This window comes from Gordionus sp. m RMFG-2023, chromosome 1, assembly GCF_954871325.1.
Source record: "Gordionus sp. m RMFG-2023 chromosome 1, tfGorSpeb1-WG-v2, whole genome shotgun sequence".
In the NCBI taxonomy this organism is placed as follows: Eukaryota; Metazoa; Nematomorpha; class Gordioida; order Chordodea; family Parachordodidae; genus Gordionus; species Gordionus sp. m RMFG-2023.
The window spans coordinates 72,848,609-72,872,826 of NC_088775.1; the positions used below are offsets into that span (position 1 = coordinate 72,848,609).

The 24,218-nt window shown below is 23.6% G+C and overlaps 1 protein-coding gene across 3 annotated transcripts; it reads right to left on the reverse strand.

Annotated features, from left to right (window-relative positions):
• Nucleotides 1-14,445: 14,445 nt before the first annotated feature.
• LOC135922029 (immediate early response 3-interacting protein 1-like) lies at nt 14,446-22,669 on the reverse strand. 3 transcript variants are annotated; one of them, XM_065456434.1, is made up of 4 exons: nt 22,558-22,669; nt 22,414-22,512; nt 14,939-14,977; nt 14,446-14,890 (listed from the first exon to the last, which is right to left on the reverse strand). In XM_065456434.1, exons 1-4 carry the CDS (start codon nt 22,646-22,648, stop codon nt 14,667-14,669), a joined length of 453 nt encoding a protein of 150 aa, XP_065312506.1. In that variant the 5' UTR covers nt 22,649-22,669; the 3' UTR covers nt 14,446-14,666. The 3 variants fall into 3 exon arrangements, with proteins under 3 accessions (XP_065312506.1, XP_065312507.1, XP_065312508.1); XM_065456435.1 differs by lacking the exons at nt 22,414-22,512; nt 22,558-22,669 and adding an exon at nt 16,870-16,936; XM_065456436.1 differs by lacking the exons at nt 14,446-14,890; nt 14,939-14,977 and adding an exon at nt 22,262-22,371.
• Between the last annotated feature and the right edge of the window lie 1,549 nt (nt 22,670-24,218).

Genomic DNA, 24,218 nt, shown 5'->3' on the forward strand with positions numbered 1-24,218 from the left:
AGCTCAAAACCGAATTTGATTTTATAGGTGTAAATTCATGCGATTCGTTAATAGATTTATTATCATAATTACCGCTGATATCATTAATTGGGGAAGAGTTTATATAATGTAAATTTGATTTTATAGATATAAATTTAGGCGATTCGTTAATAGATTTTTTATCATAATTATCCCTAATTGGGAAAAATTTTATATTATTTTAATTTGATTTTATAGTTATAAATTTAGGCGATTCATTAATAGATTTTTTATCATAATTACCGCTGATATCATTAATTGGGGAAGAGTTTATATAATTTAAATTCGATTTTTTAACATTATCCGTAATAGTTATAAAATCATGGGATTCATTAATAGATATAGTATCAAATGTACTATCAATATTAACTATTTTATCATGTGGGTTGAAATTAAGCTTTTGTAAAAATAAAATGATTTATAGAAATATTAAAAATATCATCGGGTATACTACAAGATGTCCACATTATGTTAATTTTTATATCAGAATATCTGCTAACATCCCGACCATATATATCAAAGGTATAAGGACTTGGGCTTAATAAATTAAATGATAAAGGGGGACAAAAAGATTTAATAGGCGTATTTAAAGCACCACTTAAAACAAAAATAATAATTATGCCCAACCAATCCCCTATTTTAAGTATGTTATTTAAAGTATGATTATAAGAATAAAATAAAATATGTTCTCTCATGGAAACTGGTACAATATAATTAACATTTTGTAAATCATAAAAGTCTCTATTGAGTATGACCTCGATTGCGGCTATAATACGTAAATAAATGTGGTACGTTTCTTCACCGAAAATTGCTAATGACACAGCACGATATAGGCAATTTCCATCTAAATCGTTTTCCTTGGTGAAAATCATAATAATATAGTTTGTTTTTAAAAAAATATTCATTATTTTTTAAACAATTAAAAATGATTCAAATAAAAGTTTAATATAGTTCATATTATCTAATCAATATTCATATAAAAGCAGATTTTCCTTTTAAACGGCCTGGCCGAATTTTTTTAAAAAAATACCAACCCGGGTAGAATTTGTTTTTACAAAATTTTTTGGTACGGCCATTGTATTTTTTATATTTTAAAAAATTAAAATATGGCCTGCTACATATACCCTGGGCCAAGGTTAAAAGTCTCTGATTGTTTTTGTAATATATTTATATTTACTTCAATAATATTGTTGGTTGAATTCTCTCTAATATATGCGTAGTAATTACATCAACATACCCGACTAGTCCATTGGAAGAATGATACATCATAGGCACAATATCTTCACTTTTTATCTCTTTAAGAATTTCGAGAGCCACCTCAGGAGATGGCTTCTCTACTAATCAAATATAAAAAAAAATTAATATTTATAATTTTATAAAACTTACCGATTCATATAGGGCAGGAAATCAGGCATTTTATCACAAAAAGAATATTTATAATTATATAATAATAATAAATTTTAACGGAAAATTTTTAAAATTATTTTTTATTTGTTTATTTGTTTATTATTTTTTTATGCACATTAATTTTTATTTTTTTTTAGGAATATGCCAAATTATTTTTTTTAAAAATTATAATTTTGTATAAATTTTTAATTTTTATGAAAAAAAAAATAACAGAAACACGAGAATTTTCGATGGAGGTGAGGGGAGGGATGATTTTTTATAGAAATTATTTTTTTTGGAGATTAAAAATTTATTATAATTAAGATTATCTAAGCTAGGTATTCGGTCATATCTTAATATTTTTAAAAAATAATTTATGATAATGCTTAACACCTTATTGTTAACTTATAAACCAAAAATGAAGAATTCTACATGGAGAGCGCCAGAAACACAGTATTTCGGTTTCAAATTAACCAAAAATTAACATTTTCTAAATAATATTACTACCAAATTTGGTAGATCGAATATTTAGTAAATGGTCGGTTTTGAGCTCGCCATTCGGTCAAATCATAATATTTTCAAAAAATTAATTAGGATAATGCTTAACACGTTATTGTTCACGTATAAACTAAAAATGAAGAATTTTCTATGTATAACACCAGCAAGGCAGTATTTCGGTTTCAAATCGGTTATCCGTCATATCACGATATTTTAATAATATTTTTTGGGATAATGATTTGCACGTACTTATAGATAAATTAACCAAAAATGAACATTTTCCAAATAATATAACTACCAAATTTGGTAGATCGAATATTTAGTAAGTGGTCGGTTTTGAGCTCGCCATTAGGTCAAATCTTAATATTTTCAAAAAATTAATTAGGATAATGCTTACCACGTTATTGTTCAAATATAAACCAAAAATAAAGAATTTTCCATGTATAACGCCAGTAAGACAGTATTTAGTCATTGGGCCGGTTTAAAATCGGTTTTCTGTCAAATGAGGATATTTTTAAAATATTTTTTGGGATAATGATTTACACGTATATATAGATATCTAAACCAAAAATGAACATTTTCCAAATAATATTACTACCAAATTTGGTAGATCGAATATTTAGTAAGTGGTCGGTTTTAAGCTCGGCATTCGGTCAAATCATAATATTTTCAAAGAATTAATTTGGATAATGCTTAACACGTTATTGTTCACGTATAAACCAAAAATGAAGAATATTCTATGTATAACGCCAGCAAGACAGTATTTAGTCATTGGGCCGGTTTCAAATCGGTTTTCTGTCAAATCACGATATTTTTAAAATATTTTTTGGGATAATGATTTACACGTATATATAGATATTAAACCAAAAATGAACATTTTCCAAATAATATTACTACCAAATTTGGTAGATCGAATATTTAGTAAGTGGTCGGTTTTGAGCTCGCCATTCGGTCAAATCTTAATATTTTCAAAGAATTAATTAGGATAATGCTTACCACGTTATTGTTCACATATAAACCAAAAATAAAGAATTTTCCATGTATAACGCCAGCAAGGCAGTATTTAGTCATTGGGCCGGTTTCAAATCGGTTATCGGTCAAATCACGATATGTATAAAATATTTATTGGGATAATGATTTGCACGTATTTATAGATAAATAAACCAAAAATGAACATTTTCCAAATAATATTACTACCAAATTTGGTAGATCGAATATTTAGTAAGTGGTCGGTTTTGAGCTCGCCATTCGGTCAAATCTTAATATTTTCAAAAAATTAATTAGGATAATGCTTACCACGTTATTGTTCACATATAAACCAAAAATAAAGAATTTTCCATGTATAACGCCAGCAAGACAGTATTTAGTCATTGGGCCGGTTTAAAATCGGTTTTCTGTCAAATGAGGATATTTTTAAAATATTTTTGGGGATAATGATTTACACGTATATATAGATATCTAAACCAAAAATGAACATTTTCCAAATAATATTACTACCAAATTTGGTAGATCGAATATTTAGTAAGTGGTCGGTTTTAAGCTCGGCATTCGGTCAAATCATAATATTTTCAAAATATTTTTTAGGATAATGTTTAACACCTAAATATACACGTATAAACGAAAAATGAAGAGATTTTGATCAATAACGCCAGCAATATGTTCCTTACAAACTTTCTACTATTTTTCGATTCTAAACCTACTCATTAATTAAATCTCAAAGAAGCCTCTATTTTTTAAATTTATTTTAGGTTTTTCACATGTATTTACACCCAAATACAAAAAAATGCGCTATCCAATATTTTATCTGGTTTTCTAAGAATATATTTTCATATTTATGTATTTAACGCCCTCTTATGGATATAAATTTGTTAAATTTTGTAATTGAAAAATAAATTTAAGTTGTAATAAGCTAGTAAATATATTTTTTTCCCAATAATATTAAGTAAAAATAGAATTTTAAATTATTTGATATTTAATATCAATTTTTTAATTAATTAAAAATTGATTTATGTAAAATATAAAAAATATTTTTGAAAAACTTTTTTAAAAGATATTATATCATCAAATTATGATTGATTAAGATTAATTGCTTTTTAGCAAGACAGTATTTAGTCATACCCAATCTAGGTTGTATATGAGTGTAGGACATTTATTTTATAGCTCCAAATATTTTTATACTTATTTTTTGTGTTTTTACATCAATATTAATTTTAATATAGAAAAAATGTTTAGCCGCAATTTAAACAAGAATGTCTGATGAAAATAGACAAAAAAAATAATTTTTATATTAAGATTAGATATTATCATAGTAATTTTATATATTTATTTCTTTCCTGATGACGGGGTAATAAAATTCCAATTTGCCCTGGTTTTTGGGGATAAATCTTGTTTATAGAATTCGAAATCTTAAAATAAAATATAGGATGTCTAGTAATTTTTACTGATATTTTAATTTAACATATTTACAGTATATATTTTTACCTATTTGCGTCAATAAATTTCGAACTTTAGAAATAACGATTATGATAATCGTCACTTATCTAAGGTACATCTTCACATATCAATTTAACATATTTACACTATATATTTTTACCTATTTCCGTCAAAAAATTCAAAAAACTTAAAAAATGAAGATTATAATCTATGGTACATCTTCACTGAGTTTTTAATTAAATGTATTTATAATCTATATTTTTACCTATGTGCGTCAAAAAATTTCAAAAAACTTTAGAAATAACGATTGTGACAATTGTCACTTATATAGCGTACATCTTCACTGAAATTTTAATTTAACATATTTACAATCTATTACCTATTTACGTCCAAAAATTCAAAAAACTTTAAAAATAACGATTATGACAATTGTCACTTTTCTATGGTACATCTTCACTAAATTTATATTTACACATGTTATTAATACTTATTTTAATATATTTTCGTCAAAAAAATTCAAAAAACTTTAAAAATAGCGATTATGACAATTGTCACTTTTCATTGGTACATCTTCACTAAATTTATATTTACACATGTTATTAATTCTTATTTTAACATATTTTCGTCAAAAAAATTCGAAAAACTTTAAAAATAACGATTATGACAATTGTCACTTTTCATTGGTACATCTTCACTTAATTTGTATTTACACATGTTATTAATACTTATTTTAACATACTTCCTTCAAAAAAATTCAAAAAACTTATAAAAGAACGATTATGACAATTGTCACATTAAAATATTATCCTTAAAAAGATCATATAAAATAACATCAAAAAAGTTTCATAAAATCAACCTTATTTAATAATAAATAGATAATTTTAAAAAAATGATAAAAGATTTCACCTAAAAGATTGTTTATTTATCTAATAAAATTTACAATATAATTCCTCAATAAAAGATGTATATACAAAGTAGATTGTGAAAATCACTAATAAATTATATTATAAAGAATATTACATTTTTACAATATAGCAGCATATTATTTTTTTTATTAAAAAAACATCAAATAAATAAATTTATTTTCATTTCAAAATATAATAATATAAATAAAAAATATTAAATCATATCATGTTTATTTGTTGATAATAATAAAATATTTACATTAAATATAAATAAAATAAATTATTTTACTAAAATAAATAAATAATAATTAATGCTAAGCATCGATGCAGAATTTTGACTAATTTATTTTAGCCAATTTTTAGGCTTAGCCTAATTAGGTTTAGCCGATTTTTAGGCTTAGCCTAATTAGGCTTAGCAGATTTTTAGGCTATACCTAATTAGGCTTAGCCGATTTTTCCACCTAAAATCTCGGCTAAGCCGTTTTTAGTCGACTAAAATTAGCCGATTACGCAAGACTACACATAATAAATCATTTATTATTTAAATTACGCTAGGCTAATTACATAATAAATTTTTTATTACTAAATATCGCTCGGCTTATATTTATGTATTAAATTTCCAAACATTTTCCAGTGGGTTTTCACTTTCCTAATATTAATTAAGAATTAATTAGTTTATAAATAAGATAAAGGTTTGGACACGTGTAAAAAATTATCTATTAGATATTTTAGCTTCAATACTTTTATAAAATTAAAATTGCTCATAACATTTTTTATTTATTAAAGTAAAAGAAAAAATATTCTATCCGCTAGATGGCGTCTTTAAATTTTTTATTATAAAATTATAAAATAATATTTTTGAATGTGTTTAATAAATTTCGCCATATTCTATTAAATATTTTTAATTTTTTTATTATAAAATATAAAAAATTATTTTTGAATGTGTTTAATAAATTTCGCCATATTCTATTAAATATTTTTAATTTTTTTATTATAAAATATAAAAATAATATTTTTGAATGCGTTTAATAAATTTTGCCTTATTGTATTAAGAAATTATATAGGATAATCATAATTATCCAATATTTCTAGAATATCGAATATATTTCATCAATATATATCAGAGTTGTAAACCCCCCTTCTAAAAAATGGGTTCAGTGAAAAATCTCTGAATCCGGTTCAGGGTAGTATAGTTAATTAGTCGAGTTTTATTGATCCTGAACTCGAGCCGTAGTCGTGAAAAACGGCTCAGACTAGTGCGGCTCAATAAGCCGTTTGAGCCGATTCTATATTTAAAAATATTTTATATATTATCAAATTTATAAAGAATTATACAAACTATTATTTTATATATATGATCCCCAGAGTTGTTAAAATACACTTTTTAAATGGATCTAGATGCAAATACACCCATTTTTTAAGTTTTAAATTAAATATAGGGGAAAATAAATCCTTGAAAAAAAACCGGAAAAAAATTCCCAAATAATTTTTGTTTAAATTTTCATTCAGTATTTTCTGAAAGTTGAGTATTTATTCTCGACGTTTGAGGATTTTTTTTAGCATTATTTCTGTTTTAATTCTAAGCGATATAGGGCAATCTCAAAATATGAGAATTGAGAAATCGGTTGGTAGCTTTGATACTTTATAATTTAGTAGATAACATAAAAAGTATAGATTGTGACATCTTGGAAAGAAAACATGATAGATTTTTATAGAAATAGATGAAAATTATGATTTCAACTTTTGCTATTATGAGAAAAAAAAATATGTAAAAAACGGAAGTTATTAATATTAAAAAAAATAAAACTCAAATTTTAAGATGCCAGCCAGGCGGCAAAAGGATTCAAAAAGTATTAATAGTTAAAAATTAAAATAACATAATATCAATCACAATTCACTTCAAAATAATCATTTATTACACATCATAAATTTTTTTTTCGAATTCATATTCACAATCACAATTCACTTCAAAATATAATCATTTATTTATTACATATAGTGTTGTTAAAACGCCGCGAGTCGCGACCCCGACCCAAAGCTCGGGTCGTTTTATTCGACTCCGACTCAATGTTTGGGTCGTTTTTTTCGACTTCGACCCAAAATATGGGTCGTTTTTTACGACTCCGACTAAAAAAAAGATGAAAACAAATAATATTTTTATTATTTAATTTCTTTTGGGGAAAAAAAGGAAAGGGAGGGAAATACCAGTGAGGATGTATCATAGGTAGGTGACAATTGTCATAATCGTTATTTTTGAACTTTTTTCAATTTTTTTAAAGGAAATAGCTAAAAATATATATTCTAAACATGTTAAATTAAAAATTCAGTGAGGATGTATCATAGATAGGTGACAATTGTCATAATCGCTATTTTTGAACTTTTTCAAATTTTTTTAAAGGAAATAGCTAAAAATATATATTCTAAACATGTTAAATTAAAAATTCAGTGAGGATGTATCATAGGTAGGTGACAATTGTCATAATCGTTATTTTTAAACTTTTTTCAATTTTTTTAAAGGAAATATCTAAAAATATATATTCTAAACATGTTAAATTAAAAATTCAGTGAGGAAGTATCATATATAGGTGACAATTGTCATAATCGCTATTTTTGAACTTTTTCAAATTTTTTTAAAGGAAATATCTAAAAATATATATTCTAAACATGTTAAATTAAAAATTCAGTGATGATGTATCATAGATAGGTGACAATTGTCATAATCGCTATTTTTGAACTTTTTCAAATTTTTTTAAAGGAAATAGCTAAAATTATATATTCTAAACATGTTAAATTAAAAATTCAGTGAGGATGTATCATAGATAGGTGACAATTGTCATAATCGTTATTTTTGAACTTTTTCAATTTTTTTAAAGGAAATAGCTAAAAATATATATTCTAAACATGTTAAATTAAAAATTCAGTGAGGATGTATCATAGATAGGTGACAATTGTCATAATCGCTATTTTTGAACTTTTTCAATTTTTTTAAAGGAAATAGCTAAAATTATATATTCAAAACATGTTAAATTAAAAATTCAGTGAGGATGTATCATATATAGGTGACAATTGTCATAATCGCTATTTTTGAACTTTTTCAAATTTTTTTAAAGGAAATAGCTAAAAATATATATTCTAAACATGTTGAATTAAAAATTTAAGAGGATGTATCATAGATAGGTGACAATTTTCATAATCGCTATTTTTATCATTTTTTAAAGAAAATAGCTAAAAACATATATTCTAAACATGTTAAATTAAAAATTCAGTGAGGATGTATCATAGATAGGTGACAATTGTCATAATCGTTATTTTTAAACTTTTTCCAATTTTTTTAAAGCAAATAGCTAAAGATATATATCCTAAACATGTTAAATTAAAATATCAGTGAGGATGTATCATAGATAAGGGACAAAAAATGTTATTATATATACGAGTAGTAAGGTACATAATAATTTTTAAGTGATAAAATGAGATGCTAATATATTTCTTGTAATTTTAATTTATAAAAAAATTCTTAAATATGTTATTGTCATAGACTGGGTCAGAAAATCAACTATCACATAAACTCATCTATGTTTTATTCATATTATATTAAGTTTGAGGATATTAAAATATTTCCTCTTTGAAGTTTCTAGTTAGGATAAAATTTACTTGGCACATCTTACAATGATATTTATACCTTGTTTTTTTTTCGAGAATAAATTTTATGCGATATTTCATGAAGGAAATTACATATCATTTTACAGAGAAATAACTTTGTATATATTATCTGCACCAATATCTTTTATATCAATCTCTATCGATGACATTTTAAATTATATTGGAAAACTAGATTGTGTAGATTTATAATTATTAATTTAAAGGATTAAGATTTTAGAATTAATTATAAATATATCTTAATAATTTTTATATGCATTTAATATTTAAAATCTCTCGTTATAAGCCTATTTAGCAAGAAAAATATTGACTAATCCTGAAATTACGATAATAGATATCTATACCTTTATATAATCTATGAGAAAAATTGCTCTCATAATATTCTTCTTAATAAAATAGTGAATAATTAACGCCTGAAAAAAAGTATAGCGCTTTATAACATGGTTCAAAGTTAATCCCAGTATCAATTTTAATTTGTAATTTTTCTCAAGTGTTCAAAATTCTAAATCTTAATATCAAAAACTATTTTAGTTATCAATTTAGTCAAATAATATTAAAACACTAATATTCTCCAGTATTCATAAAAAACAACAGCCTGAAACAAGAATACTAAGCTCAAATCATCTTAAATATTTGATACATTTATAGTTTAAATATTTTTCTTTAAATTATATATATTTATTAATGTACAAAAAATTTAATTTAACAATATATATAGATATAAAAATTATGTATAAAATTTATTATTCATGATATTGATATCCCATGAATTTAAACATAAACACTGTTTAAGTGTTTCGGAGGCCATGCGATTTCTTTTCTTTGTTACGGTGTCCACCCCTCTTGAGAAGACACGCTCGCTCTCAACGGATGTACTTTGCTGCGACAAAAAATCTTTAGCCAACATGCAAAGGTACGGAAAACGCTCAGAATTACAGTACGACTTAAAAAAACTCGACTTAACACTACATTTATGAAAAATATGGCTCGCCTAAATTATTAAATTATATTTAAAAAAATTCATATTTTAATTGAAAAAATGCATCCGGAATCGCAAATACTTATTTAAAAAATTTATTGTTTTATTAGTTTAAAAATTCCATATGGAAGTGAAGTGACTATTTAAATTCTAAAATTATAAATTTAGTGGTGCCAGCTAGACGGCAAATTTGTTGAGATTTTTTCTTTTCTTCATTGTTAGGGATAGGGATATGATTAATAATCATTTTTTTTAACTTTCCAAATTTTTTTTTATTATTTTTAGGGGTATAAATCTAAATTTTTTTATTTTATTCATTTTTTGTTTTTAAAATTATAATTTAATATTATTAACATAAATTTTATTAATAAAAGTTCTCCAATTTAAATCATTTCTTAAATGTTTTACACATTAAAATTGATACTGGGATTAACTTTGAACCATGTTATAAAGCGCTATACTTTTTTTCAGGCGTTAATTATTCACTATTTTATTAAAAAGAATATTATGAGAGCAATTTTTCTCATAGATTATATAAAGGTATAGATATCTATTATCGTAATTTCAGGATTAGTCAATATTTTTCTTGCTAAATAGGCTTATAACGAGAGATTTTAAATATTAAATGCATATAAAAATTATTAAGATATATTTATAATTAATTCTAAAATCTTAATCCTTTAAATTAATAATTATAAATCTACACAATCTAGTTTTCCAATATAATTAAATTGATGATATGATATCATCAATTTTTTTTCGAATTCATATTCACAATGGAGGATGCTATATTAAGGTTAATATTCATTTACTCTTCATATTTTCTTTACCTATGAAATGATTCACAAAATATAGTCAATTATTTTATTATGGTTTTTACTTTTTATTCAAATAAAGATACATAGGTTGTTACATACTGTGACCCTATTAAAAAAGGGTTCGAGTTTATTTGCAAAAAATATCTGAACCAGGTTGGGATTCAGGTTCGGTGCCCAGAAAAAACTTAATTTAATTAAAATAACAGATACAAATTTTTTATTAAAATTAATCTTATATTTAGTTTAAGAATTCACCGTAAAAATATTTATCATTTGGAGTTCTGGTGACCATCATTTAAAAAAACAATATGGAACTATATAATATCATTCTAGGGCCATAATTTAATAAAATTTGACAAATCGCTGTTTTTATTAGGAAATTAGACTGGTAGGGTAGTTTTTGAATTGTTTTAAAAAATATTAATTTTACCCAATGTTGTGTGCCGACTCTGAATATTCGCACAAGGGTTCAGACAGCACTCACATTTTCATACATCCAAATTAGAAATCAAAGATTTTGGCAATTTTATTTGATATCAAGAAATTTTATTTAGTCAATTTTAATAAAACCTTAATATGGTTACATTTTATAAAAATCTTATTTGATTTAGGGTTATCTTCGTTCTTTTTATTTACTCAAGATTCATCACTTGAAAAAAAATTAATTTTTTCTATTTTTGCAGATTAAAAAGAGATCCAGCTATGGCCTTAATAGAAAAAAATAAATTAAGAGAGCCACAACCAATAACGTTAAAGAAAATATCAAAAGATTCTATAAGTGAAAAAATTATACAAATGGCGCAATCTCCAATCTTAGAAAATTATATTCCGCAGGAAATTGAATCTGATGGTAATTGCTTTTACCGGGCGGTTTCAATGTCGTTATATAAACCACAAACACATCATATTTTTTTAAGACTGATAACGGCAATAGAAATAATTATAAATCCTCAATATTATGATAAAAACCATCCTGATTTTTTCCAAAACTATAAAATTAATCCAAATATATGGGTGAATGAGTATTATGAGATACTCGATTCGGCTCTAAATATAAATGTTTGGGCTGAGCAAATTCATATATGCGCATTAAGTGCTGCTCTTGGCAAACCAATGTCCATCAAATTCATTAAAGGCTTTTACCGATATCCTTTATGGCAGGGGTGTAAGCCAGAGTTTAAAGCCTCATATTTTAATCATGTGGACATCTACCATATGTCCAAATGATATATTTAATATTAGAATCAATCACTTTGTATCTCTCATACCAAATAATTATATTAATACATTAACAAAAAAACCCCAACTGTCCAACAATATCATAAAAGATTTATCATTTTCGATAGAAAATATTCTAAAAAAACCATGTAGCGAAGATATCCGATTAAAACCTTTACCTTTTTTTTTAAACAATATTATAGCTGAAGGAGGTCATCCAAACTATGGGTTTTTTTTAAACATTGTAAAATCCATAAAAATTTTGCTTTCTCCCAATAATATATTGCACGAAATACCTTTAGGTATAAAATATAATATGTATTTTTTAATTTCTAATAATAATTTTACAAATTATAAGAATAAAAATTTATATATAGATGATTGTGGGCCATGGACAGGCTCAAAATCAAGCTCAAGAAAATTATATTATAATATATATAATGATATTGTTCAAGGTCCGTATATTTTTAAAGATGGCCTATTTAGGCAGGACACTCATCTAGGTGGTTCTAGAATTTTTAAAAAAATAGAACCTCAACCTTTAACCAAAAATATAATTGTTCTTTATAAATACTATAGTATTTTAAAGAGAAGTAAAGAGTATAAACGCCGAATTTTAAAAATTAATTTTATTGAAAAGCCTAATTACGATTTCAAAGATATATATTTAGTTGAATATATAGGACAATGGCCAGGTCCCGCTTGCCATGGGAATTCCAAAAAGATTGTAAATCCTTATGTACGGACTTCAAATCAGTTATTATCAAACATTAGAAATCAAATAAAGGACAATCAAACATGTCGCAATATTTATAATAATTATATATTTCAAAAAGACCCAATTAAACCAAAAAATTTAAAACAAATTTATAACTTAAATTATAAACTTAAAAAAGATACAAAAGTACCTCTAAATTTTGCGATTAATATTTTACAAATTACTAATGATCTACATATTTCGCCATTTATCCAATCAATAATTCACATCAAAGAGAAAACACCATCGATAATTTGTTATACTCATTTTATTATTAAAACTATTAAGTTTTTGTCAAACCAATTTGACTTCTGTATATTAGGCGTTGATAAAACATTTAATTTGGGTGATATACCTAACTGCTATAGTATTTAAACATATAGCAGTTAAGAGATATAAAACAGATGAATCCCCTATATTTTTAGGACCAATATATTTGCATGGAGATTCTGATATGACCACTTATCATACTTTTTTCTCTCATTTGCATTCTGTATTTTTAAAAAATAAAATAAATATTAAAAATATCATATTTGGTAGTGACCAAAAGGCTATAGTAAAACCTATTCAGGAAATATTTTAATTTAATACTCATTTAATATGCACACGTCATTTAAAAGACAATATAAGAAAATATTTGACGGAAAAACAAGGTGTAAATGCTGTTATGTCTAAAAAAATTATACAGGATATTTTTTCTTTTAATGGGATTTTATTTTCTCGGAATGACCAAATATATAATGAAAAATTAAACGATTTATACAATTATTGTAATAATGAAAATTTAAATATTTTTTTGCTATATATAAAAAATAAATTTCAAAAAGTAATTTATGAACATGTTTACATTCCCCTAAAAAATAAAATAATAAATTGTTTATGGACAAATAACAACTGCGAATCTATGAACCATGTTTTAAAATCATATATAAACTGGAAACAACGTCCTTTAAAAGAAATAATCGAAAAAATTAAGGATATCACAATGTTACAAGAAAAAGAATTTAAAAGATCCTTCTCAGGAAAAGGAGAATATTTTTTAAATAATGAATATCGCAATTATTTAATACCCGAATCGATAGATTGTCATGATACATTAAATAATTTACTTAATAGTCAAAGCAAAGATAAATTACATTCATTAGATAAAACTTTATCTGTTTTAAAACCAAAAGGCTCAAAAAAACCACATCAGCGACGTAGAATTAAAGCAGAAAGGACTCGATAAAATATTTTTTATAAATTTTAATTCCTTATTTTTCCCCAATTTTCCCCTGCTCATAATCTATTTCATCAATATATATAATTTTATTATCCTAAATGTATATTTAAATCTTCTCTGCCGAACAAATTATATTTTATGAACGCAATAATTATATTATAATAACATTATATATCAATTTGGTAAAAATAATTATGATTTATATATGAATGAATAAAATGAATTACCATCGTTATTAATTTATCTGATTAATAAAAATTGCAAAATTTAAAAAAGACTACTAATTTTTTACCAAAATATAGATAATGCTATAAAAAAAATCATAAGTATTTTAGTCATCATGATAGAATATGGCGAAATTTATTAAACACATTCAAAAATATTATTTTTAAATTTTATAATAAAAATTTAAAGACGCCATCTAGCGGATAGAATATTATTTCTTTTACTTTAATAAATAAAAAATGTTATGAGCAATTTTAATTTTATAAAAGTATTGAAGCTAAAATATCTAATAGATAATTTTTTACACCTGTCCAACCCTTTATCTTATTTATAAACTAATTAATTCTCAATTAATATTAGGAAAGTGAAAACCCACTGGAAAATGTTTGGAAATTTAATAAATAAATATAAGCCGAGCGATATTTAGCAATAAAAAATTTATTATGTAATTAGCCTAGCGTAATTTAAATAATAAATGATTTATTATGTGGTTAACCGAGCCACATTTCCCAATCGAGCGATATTTAGTAATAAATGATTTATTATGTGGTTAGCCGAGCGATAAATAGACCCACCGGTTTTTCTTGCACATTATTTCTACATTGCATATCTTACATCTAGCTGTCTCCGTTTTAGAATCATGCAGATAATGGTTCCATATTAAAGAATTTTTCCGTCTAACATTAACATCAGTTTGATCAGATATTGATGTAGATCTAGAACTATTCGAGGATTGACTATGTTCTTCACCATAACTTCTTCCATCAAGATTTTCTAATTGATTATTTAAAATTATATATATCATATAAAATACATGCTTACCATCTTTCCAGAAATTCCAGATCATTAATACATTAGGAGCTGAAAGAAAAAATATTTAAAAATTAAGAAACAGTAAATTAATTAAACAGTGGCGTAAGCATGGAGGAGGCTGTTTTTTAAAAATAAAAATATTTTAATTTATTCCTCTTATGAATTAAAAATTAAACCTCTCTTTTCAAATCAAAAAAAATATTATATTAGTTTCTTTTAAATATATTCTTAAAATTTATGCAAATACTATTTTTAATCAAAGTACAAATACAATGTTTTATTTATATTTTGAAAATATTTTCATATTTTTTTTAAATACCAGTATTTGCATAAGAATTATTTAAATTTTATATATTTTTTTATACAATAAAATTTTTATAATTATAAAAATATTTACATTTTAAAATTTATTTTAAATAATAAAAATAAATTTATGATTAAATAAAGGAAATTTAAGCTACTAAAGTATTTTAATATAATAAATAAAATTTATAATGAAATACTTTCTAAAATTTTGTTATATCTTATTCTTATATGCAAATATTTAAAATAAATTTAACATAGCCTAAGATGTAAGCAATTGAGTGTTCATAAAAATGGGAGAGTTGGGAGAGAAAATCCTGGCTAAGCCACTGCAATTAAAACTTCAAAATATTATTGTTAATTTTGTAGTATATAAATTATAAATGTAATCTCATTTTATTAGAAGTGATTATATATTCTTAAAATTTATGAAAATACTATTTTTAATCAAAGTACAAATACAATGTATTATTTATATTTTGAAAATATTTTCATATTTTTTTAAAATACCAGTATTTGCATAAGAATTATTTAAATTTTATATAATTTTTTATACAATAAAATTTTTAAAATTATAATCTATATAAAATATTTACATTTTAATATTTATTTTAAATAATTAAAAAAAATTTATGATTAAATAAAGGAAATTTATGCTATTAAAGTATTTTAATATAATAAATAAAATCTATAATGATGAAATACTTTCTAAAATTTTGTTATATCTAATTCTTATATGCAAATATTTAAAATAAATTTAACATAGCCTAATTGAGTGTTCATAAAAAATGGGAGAGTTGGGAGAGAAAATCCTGGCTAAGCCACTGCAAATAAAACTTCAAAATATTATTGTTAATTTTGTAGTATATATATTATACATGTATCATTTTATTAGAAGTGATTATCACAATGTTATTAATAGTGATAAGATTTTATGATAGTGATTATGATACACTATTTGAATTAGATGATTTTCTTTAAAATTTGATAAAAAAATAAGGTCACTGTATGGGAAAAGAATTTTCCTAATCAAAGAATAAGAACTAGTCAAGAAAATTAGTTATTTATCTGCCAAGGAACCTAAGAATATGGGAAAGATTGTTTTGGCTTGTTCTTTTTAAATATATTCTTAAATTTATGCAATAAAAATTTTATTGTATAAAAAATTATATAAAATTTAAATAATACTTATGCAAATATTGGTATTAAAAAAAAATATGAAAATATTTTCAAAATATAAATATCCATTGTATTTGTTGTACTTTGATTAAAAATAGTATTTGCATAAATTTAAGAATATATTTAAAAAGAACAAGCCAAAACAATCTTTCTCATATTCTGAGGTTCCTGGCAGATAAATAACTAAATTTTCTTGACTAGTTCTTATTTTTTTATAGGAAAATTCTTTTCCCATTTAGTAACCTTATTTTTTATCAAATTTTAAAGTAAATCATCTAATTCAGATAGTGTATCATAATCATTATCATAAAATCTTCATCACTATTTATTAAATTGCCACAATCACTAACAATAATATTTTGAAGTTTTAATTGCAGTGGCTTAGCCAGGAATCTTAACACCAAAAATGATTAAATAAAGAGAAAATATCAAAATAAAATAATTATATTTTTGTTTACTTTGGGTTTGGGGCTTTTCCTTTTCTTCCATTAAAATTTGACAGCAATTAATATAAGTTATGGATTTGATAAAGATAATAGGTAATAAAATAAAATGATATCCACTAGGAATATTTAATTACTTCTTTTTTTATTATACTTACAACAATTTACAAATACAAATAAAATATTTGCGAAAAATTACGAATATTTATATATAAATAATTTCGAATAATTTTCCTCATTATTCATTTCATATTCGATTCGAAATTTAGAATCGAATAATTGTGTTATTCGTATTCGTAAAATACGAATCGAATCGAATTTCGCATAACAAATAATTCGTTTTAGGCCTACTTCAAAGTGGGTCAAATGTCATTTTTCGAATAAAATGATTTTTTAAAATTGAGATAACTTTTATATTAGATGCACTATGTATATTTATTATGGCTCATTTTATAGCCCTAAGTAAACTCTTGAACGTATGTTAAATAAAATTAATTTTTAGTTTAAATATCATTTTTAAATTGCGGTTAAAAATTTGTAATTAATTTTTTAAATGTTAGACTAAATTTCTTTTCCAAATTTCAGATATTTTGTAAAGAGAACTGTTCATATAAAAAATTTCCATTTGATTTAAAGTAGAATTTAAGGATTCTAAAAAAAGTGTAGGGAGTTGCGCATTGTCATTAATTGGATAATCATTTTCTATATCGGTGGAGTTTAAGAAATTATTTGAAGTTGTAGGGATATTGCTATCCTCTAAAATTGTAATACTATTCTTCATTTTATTAAATAATTTGCGACACTTAGCACAATTATATTCTCCTTTCTTAATTTTATGATACATTGTCATCCATAGGGGCACCTTTCCCAAAACTTTTACGGAATAGTGATTTGGAAGATTCAATGGATTTGTACAATATATATTTAATAAAATATTAATAAATTAATTAATTTTAAAAATTATAAATTTTAGGAAAAAGTAACAGATAAAAAAATCGATAAATTAATTAATTTTAAAAATTATAAATTTTAGGAAAAAGTAACAGATATAATTATTGGAAAAAATATTTCGAATAATCGATAATTCAATTAATTTCAAAGAAATTAAAATTATTTTAAATATTTATACTATACGATTATTATTAAGTATTTGATAAATATTATATTATGGAATAAAAAAAATTACTAAGAATGACTTTTATTGTTAAAATTAATATTTTAAATTTCTTGCGCCATCTAGCGGATTTTTTTAAAATGCAATTTTATCTAATTAATTTTTTTGGCCCAAATGATGAAAGGATTAACGTTCAAAAAAGGTAAATTCTTAATAATTTAAAAGAAATCTATATAAATTTTAAAACTATCTACCCTACTCTTAAAATCGGATTTTCAAAATTCACCTCATTGCGCCCTAAAAATTGCATAATGCCAGGTTCAAGTGGCACTCACTCTGTTTATGTCTGCCTAATCCATCAGAATGTTAAGTTGCTAATAATAGGTAGCAATTTAGCAACTTTGACAAAAAATAGGGATTTTGAGATAAAGATTTACAAAGACTTCCAAAAATGATTTGCAATCCTCCACTGCCAGCCTGTTATTTTGGCGAATGTCATGAATGTCCTAGGGACCAAGCATTAAGGGCTAAATTAGAAAATTTATTAATTGCAAATGATATATACAGGATAACGTTCACGCAATGGATAACTGTCCAGTTTAAAGACCCTAACACAAACTGCTTACGAATTTCTTAATTACTTATTTGATAAAATATTTATATTGATTCGCCATTCTTTTATTACTGAACAACAAAATAGATTCCATCAGAATCTTAAAAACAACTTAGAGCTAGATCATTATTTAGTTATCTGCGATTTTTCTGAAAATTACTCTTTTATATTTCAAGACGAAGTCCAAAGTTATCACTGGGCCACTTCTCAGGTTACCCTACATCCATTTGGTATATATTATAAAATAAATAATGTATTAAATTATATAAGTTATGAGGCCATATCAGAGTCGCTGGTACATAACACTTATTTATTTCATTTATTCCAAAAAAAAAGATAAATTTTCTAAAAAATTACTTTTTGTCTGAGCCAAAAAACATTTATTATTATTCCGAGGGGTCCGCGGCGCAATATAAAAATAGGAAAAATTTTATAAATTTGTGTTATCAAGTGGGCTTGGCCATCCCAGCAGAGTGGCATTTTTTTCCTACTGCCCATGGGAAAAATGTTTGCGATGGAATAGGGGGAACCGTTAAACGCTTGGCTGCGCGGGCCAGTTTACAACGTCCTTATGAAAATTAAATAAAATCTCCCTATGAATCCTTTTAATTCGCTGAGGAAAATATTAAAAATATTTATTTTTCCTATACATCCCATAAAGAATACCAAGATGAGCAAGAATTTTTAGAGGAACGATTTTCAAGAGCTCTTTCAATATCTGGGATTCAAAAAATTCATGCAGTCTATCCTGTTAATTTATCACAAATAAATACAAAAAAATATTCTAGTGCTATTGAAGTCAAATTAGAAAAAATCCGAAATATAAAGCGAAATTAAAGATATTAAAGGGTATGTTACATGTTTATATGATAATGAATGGTGGTTATCATTCAAAGAAACTTTATTAAAATTATTTTAGATATTTATACGCTTATTATTAATTATTCGATAAATATTATATTATGGAATAAAAAAATTTTCTTAGAATGACTTTTATTGTTAAAATTAATATTTTAAATTTCTTGCGCCATCTAGCGGATTTTTTTAAAATGCAATTTTATCTAATTAATTTTTTTGGCCCCATTTTGAAATTTTTATATGAACAGTTCTTGGTACTCTTTACAAAATATCTGAAATTTGGAAAAGAAATTTAGTCTAACATTATAAAAAATTAATTACAAATTTTTAAGCGCAATTTAAAAAAAATATTTATACTAAAAATTAATTTTATTTAACATACGTTCAAGAGTTTACTTAGGGCTATAAAATGAGCCATAATAAATATACATAGTGCATCTAATATAAAAGTTATCTCAATTTTAAAAAATCATTTTTTTTGAAAAATGACCAAGTTGACCCACTTTGAAGACCTATATCTCCAATTCTAATAGAGTTAAGACTCTAATATTTTGGATTCGTCACTTACAATACTTTATTAACTTAAATACCAAATTTTAACAATCTGAGATGGTCGGGTTGTAAAGTGATTGATTTATGGAATGACCCTGGTACATCTTCACTGAAATTTTTATTTAACAAGTTTACAATATATATATTTACACATTTGCTTTAAAAAAATTCAAAAAAGTTCAAAAATAACGATTATGACAATTGCCACTTTTCTATGGTACATCTTAACCTAAATTTTAATTTAACATATTTACAATCTATATTAGCGTCAAAAATAAACTAATATGTTTTAAAACACAGATTATGATATTTGTCATTTTTAAAGGAACATCATCATTGAATTTATAATTTAACATATTTATAATATAAATTATATTTTTACCCTTTTGTGCCAAAAATTTCAAAAATGTTAAAAAATAACATGACAATTATCACATTAAAATATTACAAGACGATCATGTAAAATAACATATAAAAATTTAATATAAATATTTAAAAATAAATTATTTAAACTAATTCATTTGATGAACTAAAAAAAAATAGATAATTTTACAAAAATGATAAAAATAAACCTATAAAAGATTTCAACTAAAAGATTAATAATTCACAAAAAAATTAATTAAAAAAGAAGATTTTAAATTCTTATCAATTCAAATTTTGCTTAAAATTTTTGCATGAAAACCACAAATTAATTGTAACAAAAATAATATTATAATTCGAAATATTTGTCCTCTAGTCGACTTAAGTTCATGACTCGAGTTGACTGGAGTTCACGATTCGAGTTGACCTGAGTTAACGACTTGAATTCACGATTTAAGTCGACTCGAGTTCACGACTTCAGTGAGTCGACTAATTCGACTAACGACTCAGACTCTGAGTCAGATTGGGTGAACTCGGCTATATGGTTCTAAACACCCTAAAAAGAAAGAAAAATAAATTGAAAAAACAAGACATAAAAAATAAAATGCCACCACACCAAATACTTAAAACAACCCAAAATAGGGTGTCTAGTTCTAAAGCTGTTAAGCAGCAAAACTGCAATAATTATCAAAAATAAGTTGAACCAGAGCACATTTTTAAAACTAAAAAGTGCAATTGAATATAGCAATACTTATAATGTTATAAATAAATGAAGGCTAAAATATTTATATATTTTCAATTATAGATTCTTAAGAACCAATTTTCTATTTTCACCTAGGCTTCAGCCATCCCCATATCTAAAGACCTTTCTTGCCTACAATTAATTTCTATACCGAAAATAAATATTGCGTGGGATAATAAGTTATCATAATAAGCAGACAATTATAAACATGCAAAAATCACCATTTTCTTGTGATTCTTTTGCAAATAATTATGATGATAATAAAAAACTTAAAATGGAGGTATAATATTAATAAAATGTTATAACTTTGTTCTTGTAAGGAAAATGACACTACATTAGATATTAAAAAGGAGAATAATCAGATATTGAAATCAAATCCCATTTTATTTCCTGATAAAAAATATATGCAAAAAGAAACCAATCTGTCTCAAAACTCTGCTCTTAAAGAAGACCTAGGTAAAATGTAATAAATATATTATAAAACTTGTTTATATAATAATTTTTTACAAAATATAAATTTTCAAAAATGAAACTTGTTATTTTAAACATTTTTTTTCTCAAACTCCTAGGGAACTTAATATGAATTAATATTAGAAAATGTCTTGAAATTGGGCCCTTGTTTGTTATTTGGGAATAAATTAACAACATTACTATCATATTTATTATTAAAATACATATGGCTTGATAAATAAGCAGTTATTTACTTTAAAATAGGGTGTTTTTTATATAAAAAAAGAACAACACACTTTGATAATCTAATCATTTTCTTATTTGAAAAATAAAAGATTTTTTCATTAATCAAATTGTTTTTTATCTTTTATTTAGTTAAGGAAAATGATATTAAAACTGACAGCCAGAATATTGAAAAAAAGTTAAAAGGTAAAACATAAAAAGTTTTTTTAATAATAAAACATCTGTTTAATAATATTAACCAATAAGATATAGAAAAAGACTTTGAGAAAATAATCAAGAAGCGATTGCATTATTTTATGTTAGGATTAAATAATTTATATTTTAATTTTTTTTATAGATTTAGTGATGCAGAATCTTTTGAACCTTATTGTTTAAAACAAGTGGATAAAATTTTACAAGAAGCTATACTTTTAGAATGCAAGCTTATTAAACAAAGAGACCAAATTAGAGAAAAAGCTAAATTATTAAGCAGACATTTTAAAAATATATAAGACTTTTATTTTAAAAAAATATATATTTATAACATAGTTTATCCCAATATCAATTCCAATATAATTACAACTATATTCAAAAATATTAGCGGTACTATATAAAAGATGCGTATACATATTTGAAAGATTTATGTACCTCTCATTACCATTTGAATAGATTTAATAAGATTTATCAATTGAGACTTTATTCCAGGAGAATCACTAAATGTTTGTGATGAATCATGATTCCATCCAACTGATGTTTACAAAAATAAAATTAAAATTATTATATTTTTATCACTTTTTGCTAAAAATCTTTTTTCATTTAATATTGCAACTGCATTAGTGAAAAGAAGTATAGATTCCAATAAGCACTTCAAACTTAAAGGCATTTCGGTTTCGTAAGATTTACATTTTATTACATTACACGGTGTAACTAAACTGAGAATTAACAGGTAAACTGAGAATTGACAGGTAAACTGAGAATTGACAGGTAAACTGAGAATTGACAGGTAAAATTTATTTTTATTTTATTGCCTATCAATTATTTTTAAATATATAAATAAAATATTTTTGAAGTAAAAATCAAATCTATCCAAAATTAAAATTATTTAAATATATAAATTAGAATATAGAAGATATTGTAGTCCATAAATTTATAATATGTATAGAATAGATCTATTATATAGAAAATTTAACACACATAATATATTTTATATATCATAAATAAAATTCCGCTAGATGGCGTAAATTATTAAAATTTTAGTTTTTAATTAAAAATAATATGAATTATAGGAGCATAATTCTTCGCTCTGGATTAATTGATTTGGTACTAACTTATATAAACATATAATGAAAAAATTTTAAAGATCCCATCATTATTTTTGGAGTTATAATGTGAATTCTCAGTTCAGTTTTTTTTTTTTAAATTTTTGGGAATTTAAAAATATTTTATTTTTTTGACTCATTTGGTGTAAACTAACTTATATAAACATAAAATGAAAAAAAATTTAAATTTCCATCATTATTTTTGGAGTTATGATGTGGATTCTCAGTTTAGTCAATTTTTTAATTTTTTAAAAAATTTTTGGGATTTTAAAAATATTTTATTTTTTTGACTCATTTGGTGTAAACTAACTTATATAAACATAAAATGAAAAAAAATTTAAGTTTCCATTATTATTTTTGGAGTTATGATGTGGATTCTCAGTTAAGTCAATTTTTTAATTTTTTTTTTAATTTTTGGGATTTTAAAAATTTTATATTTTTTTGACTCATTTGGTGTAAACTAACTTATATAAACATAAAATGAAAAAAATTTTAATTTCCATCATTATATTTGGAGTTATGATGTGGATTCTCAGTTTAGTCAATTTTTTAATTTTTTTTTAGATTTTTGGGATTTTAAAAATATTTTATTTTTTTGACTCATTTGGTGTAAACTAACTTATATAAACATAAAATGAAAAAAATTTTAAGTTTCCATCATTATTTTTGGAGTTATGATGTGGATTCTCAGTTTAGTCAATTTTTTAATTTTTTTTTAGATTTTTGGGATTTTAAAAATATTTTATTTTTTTGACTCATTTGGTGTAAACTAACTTATATAAACATAAAATGAAAAAAATTTTAAGTTTCCATCATTATTTTTGGAGTTATGATGTGGATTCTCAGTTTAGTCAATTTTTTAATTTTTTTTAGATCTTTGGGATTTTAAAAATATTTTATTTTTTTGACTCATTTGGTGTAAACTCTTATATAAATATAAAATGAAAAAAAATTTAAGTTTCCATCATTATTTTTGGAGTTATGATGTGGATTCTCAGTTTAGAGAATTTCCTCTTTCTAGAACACCCTCTCCATCTAAAGTAATTTCTCTTTCTGGAACACCTTCTCCCTCTAGAGCAATTTCTCTGTCTAGAACACCTTCTCCCTCTAGAGTAATTTCTTTTTCTAGAAAAT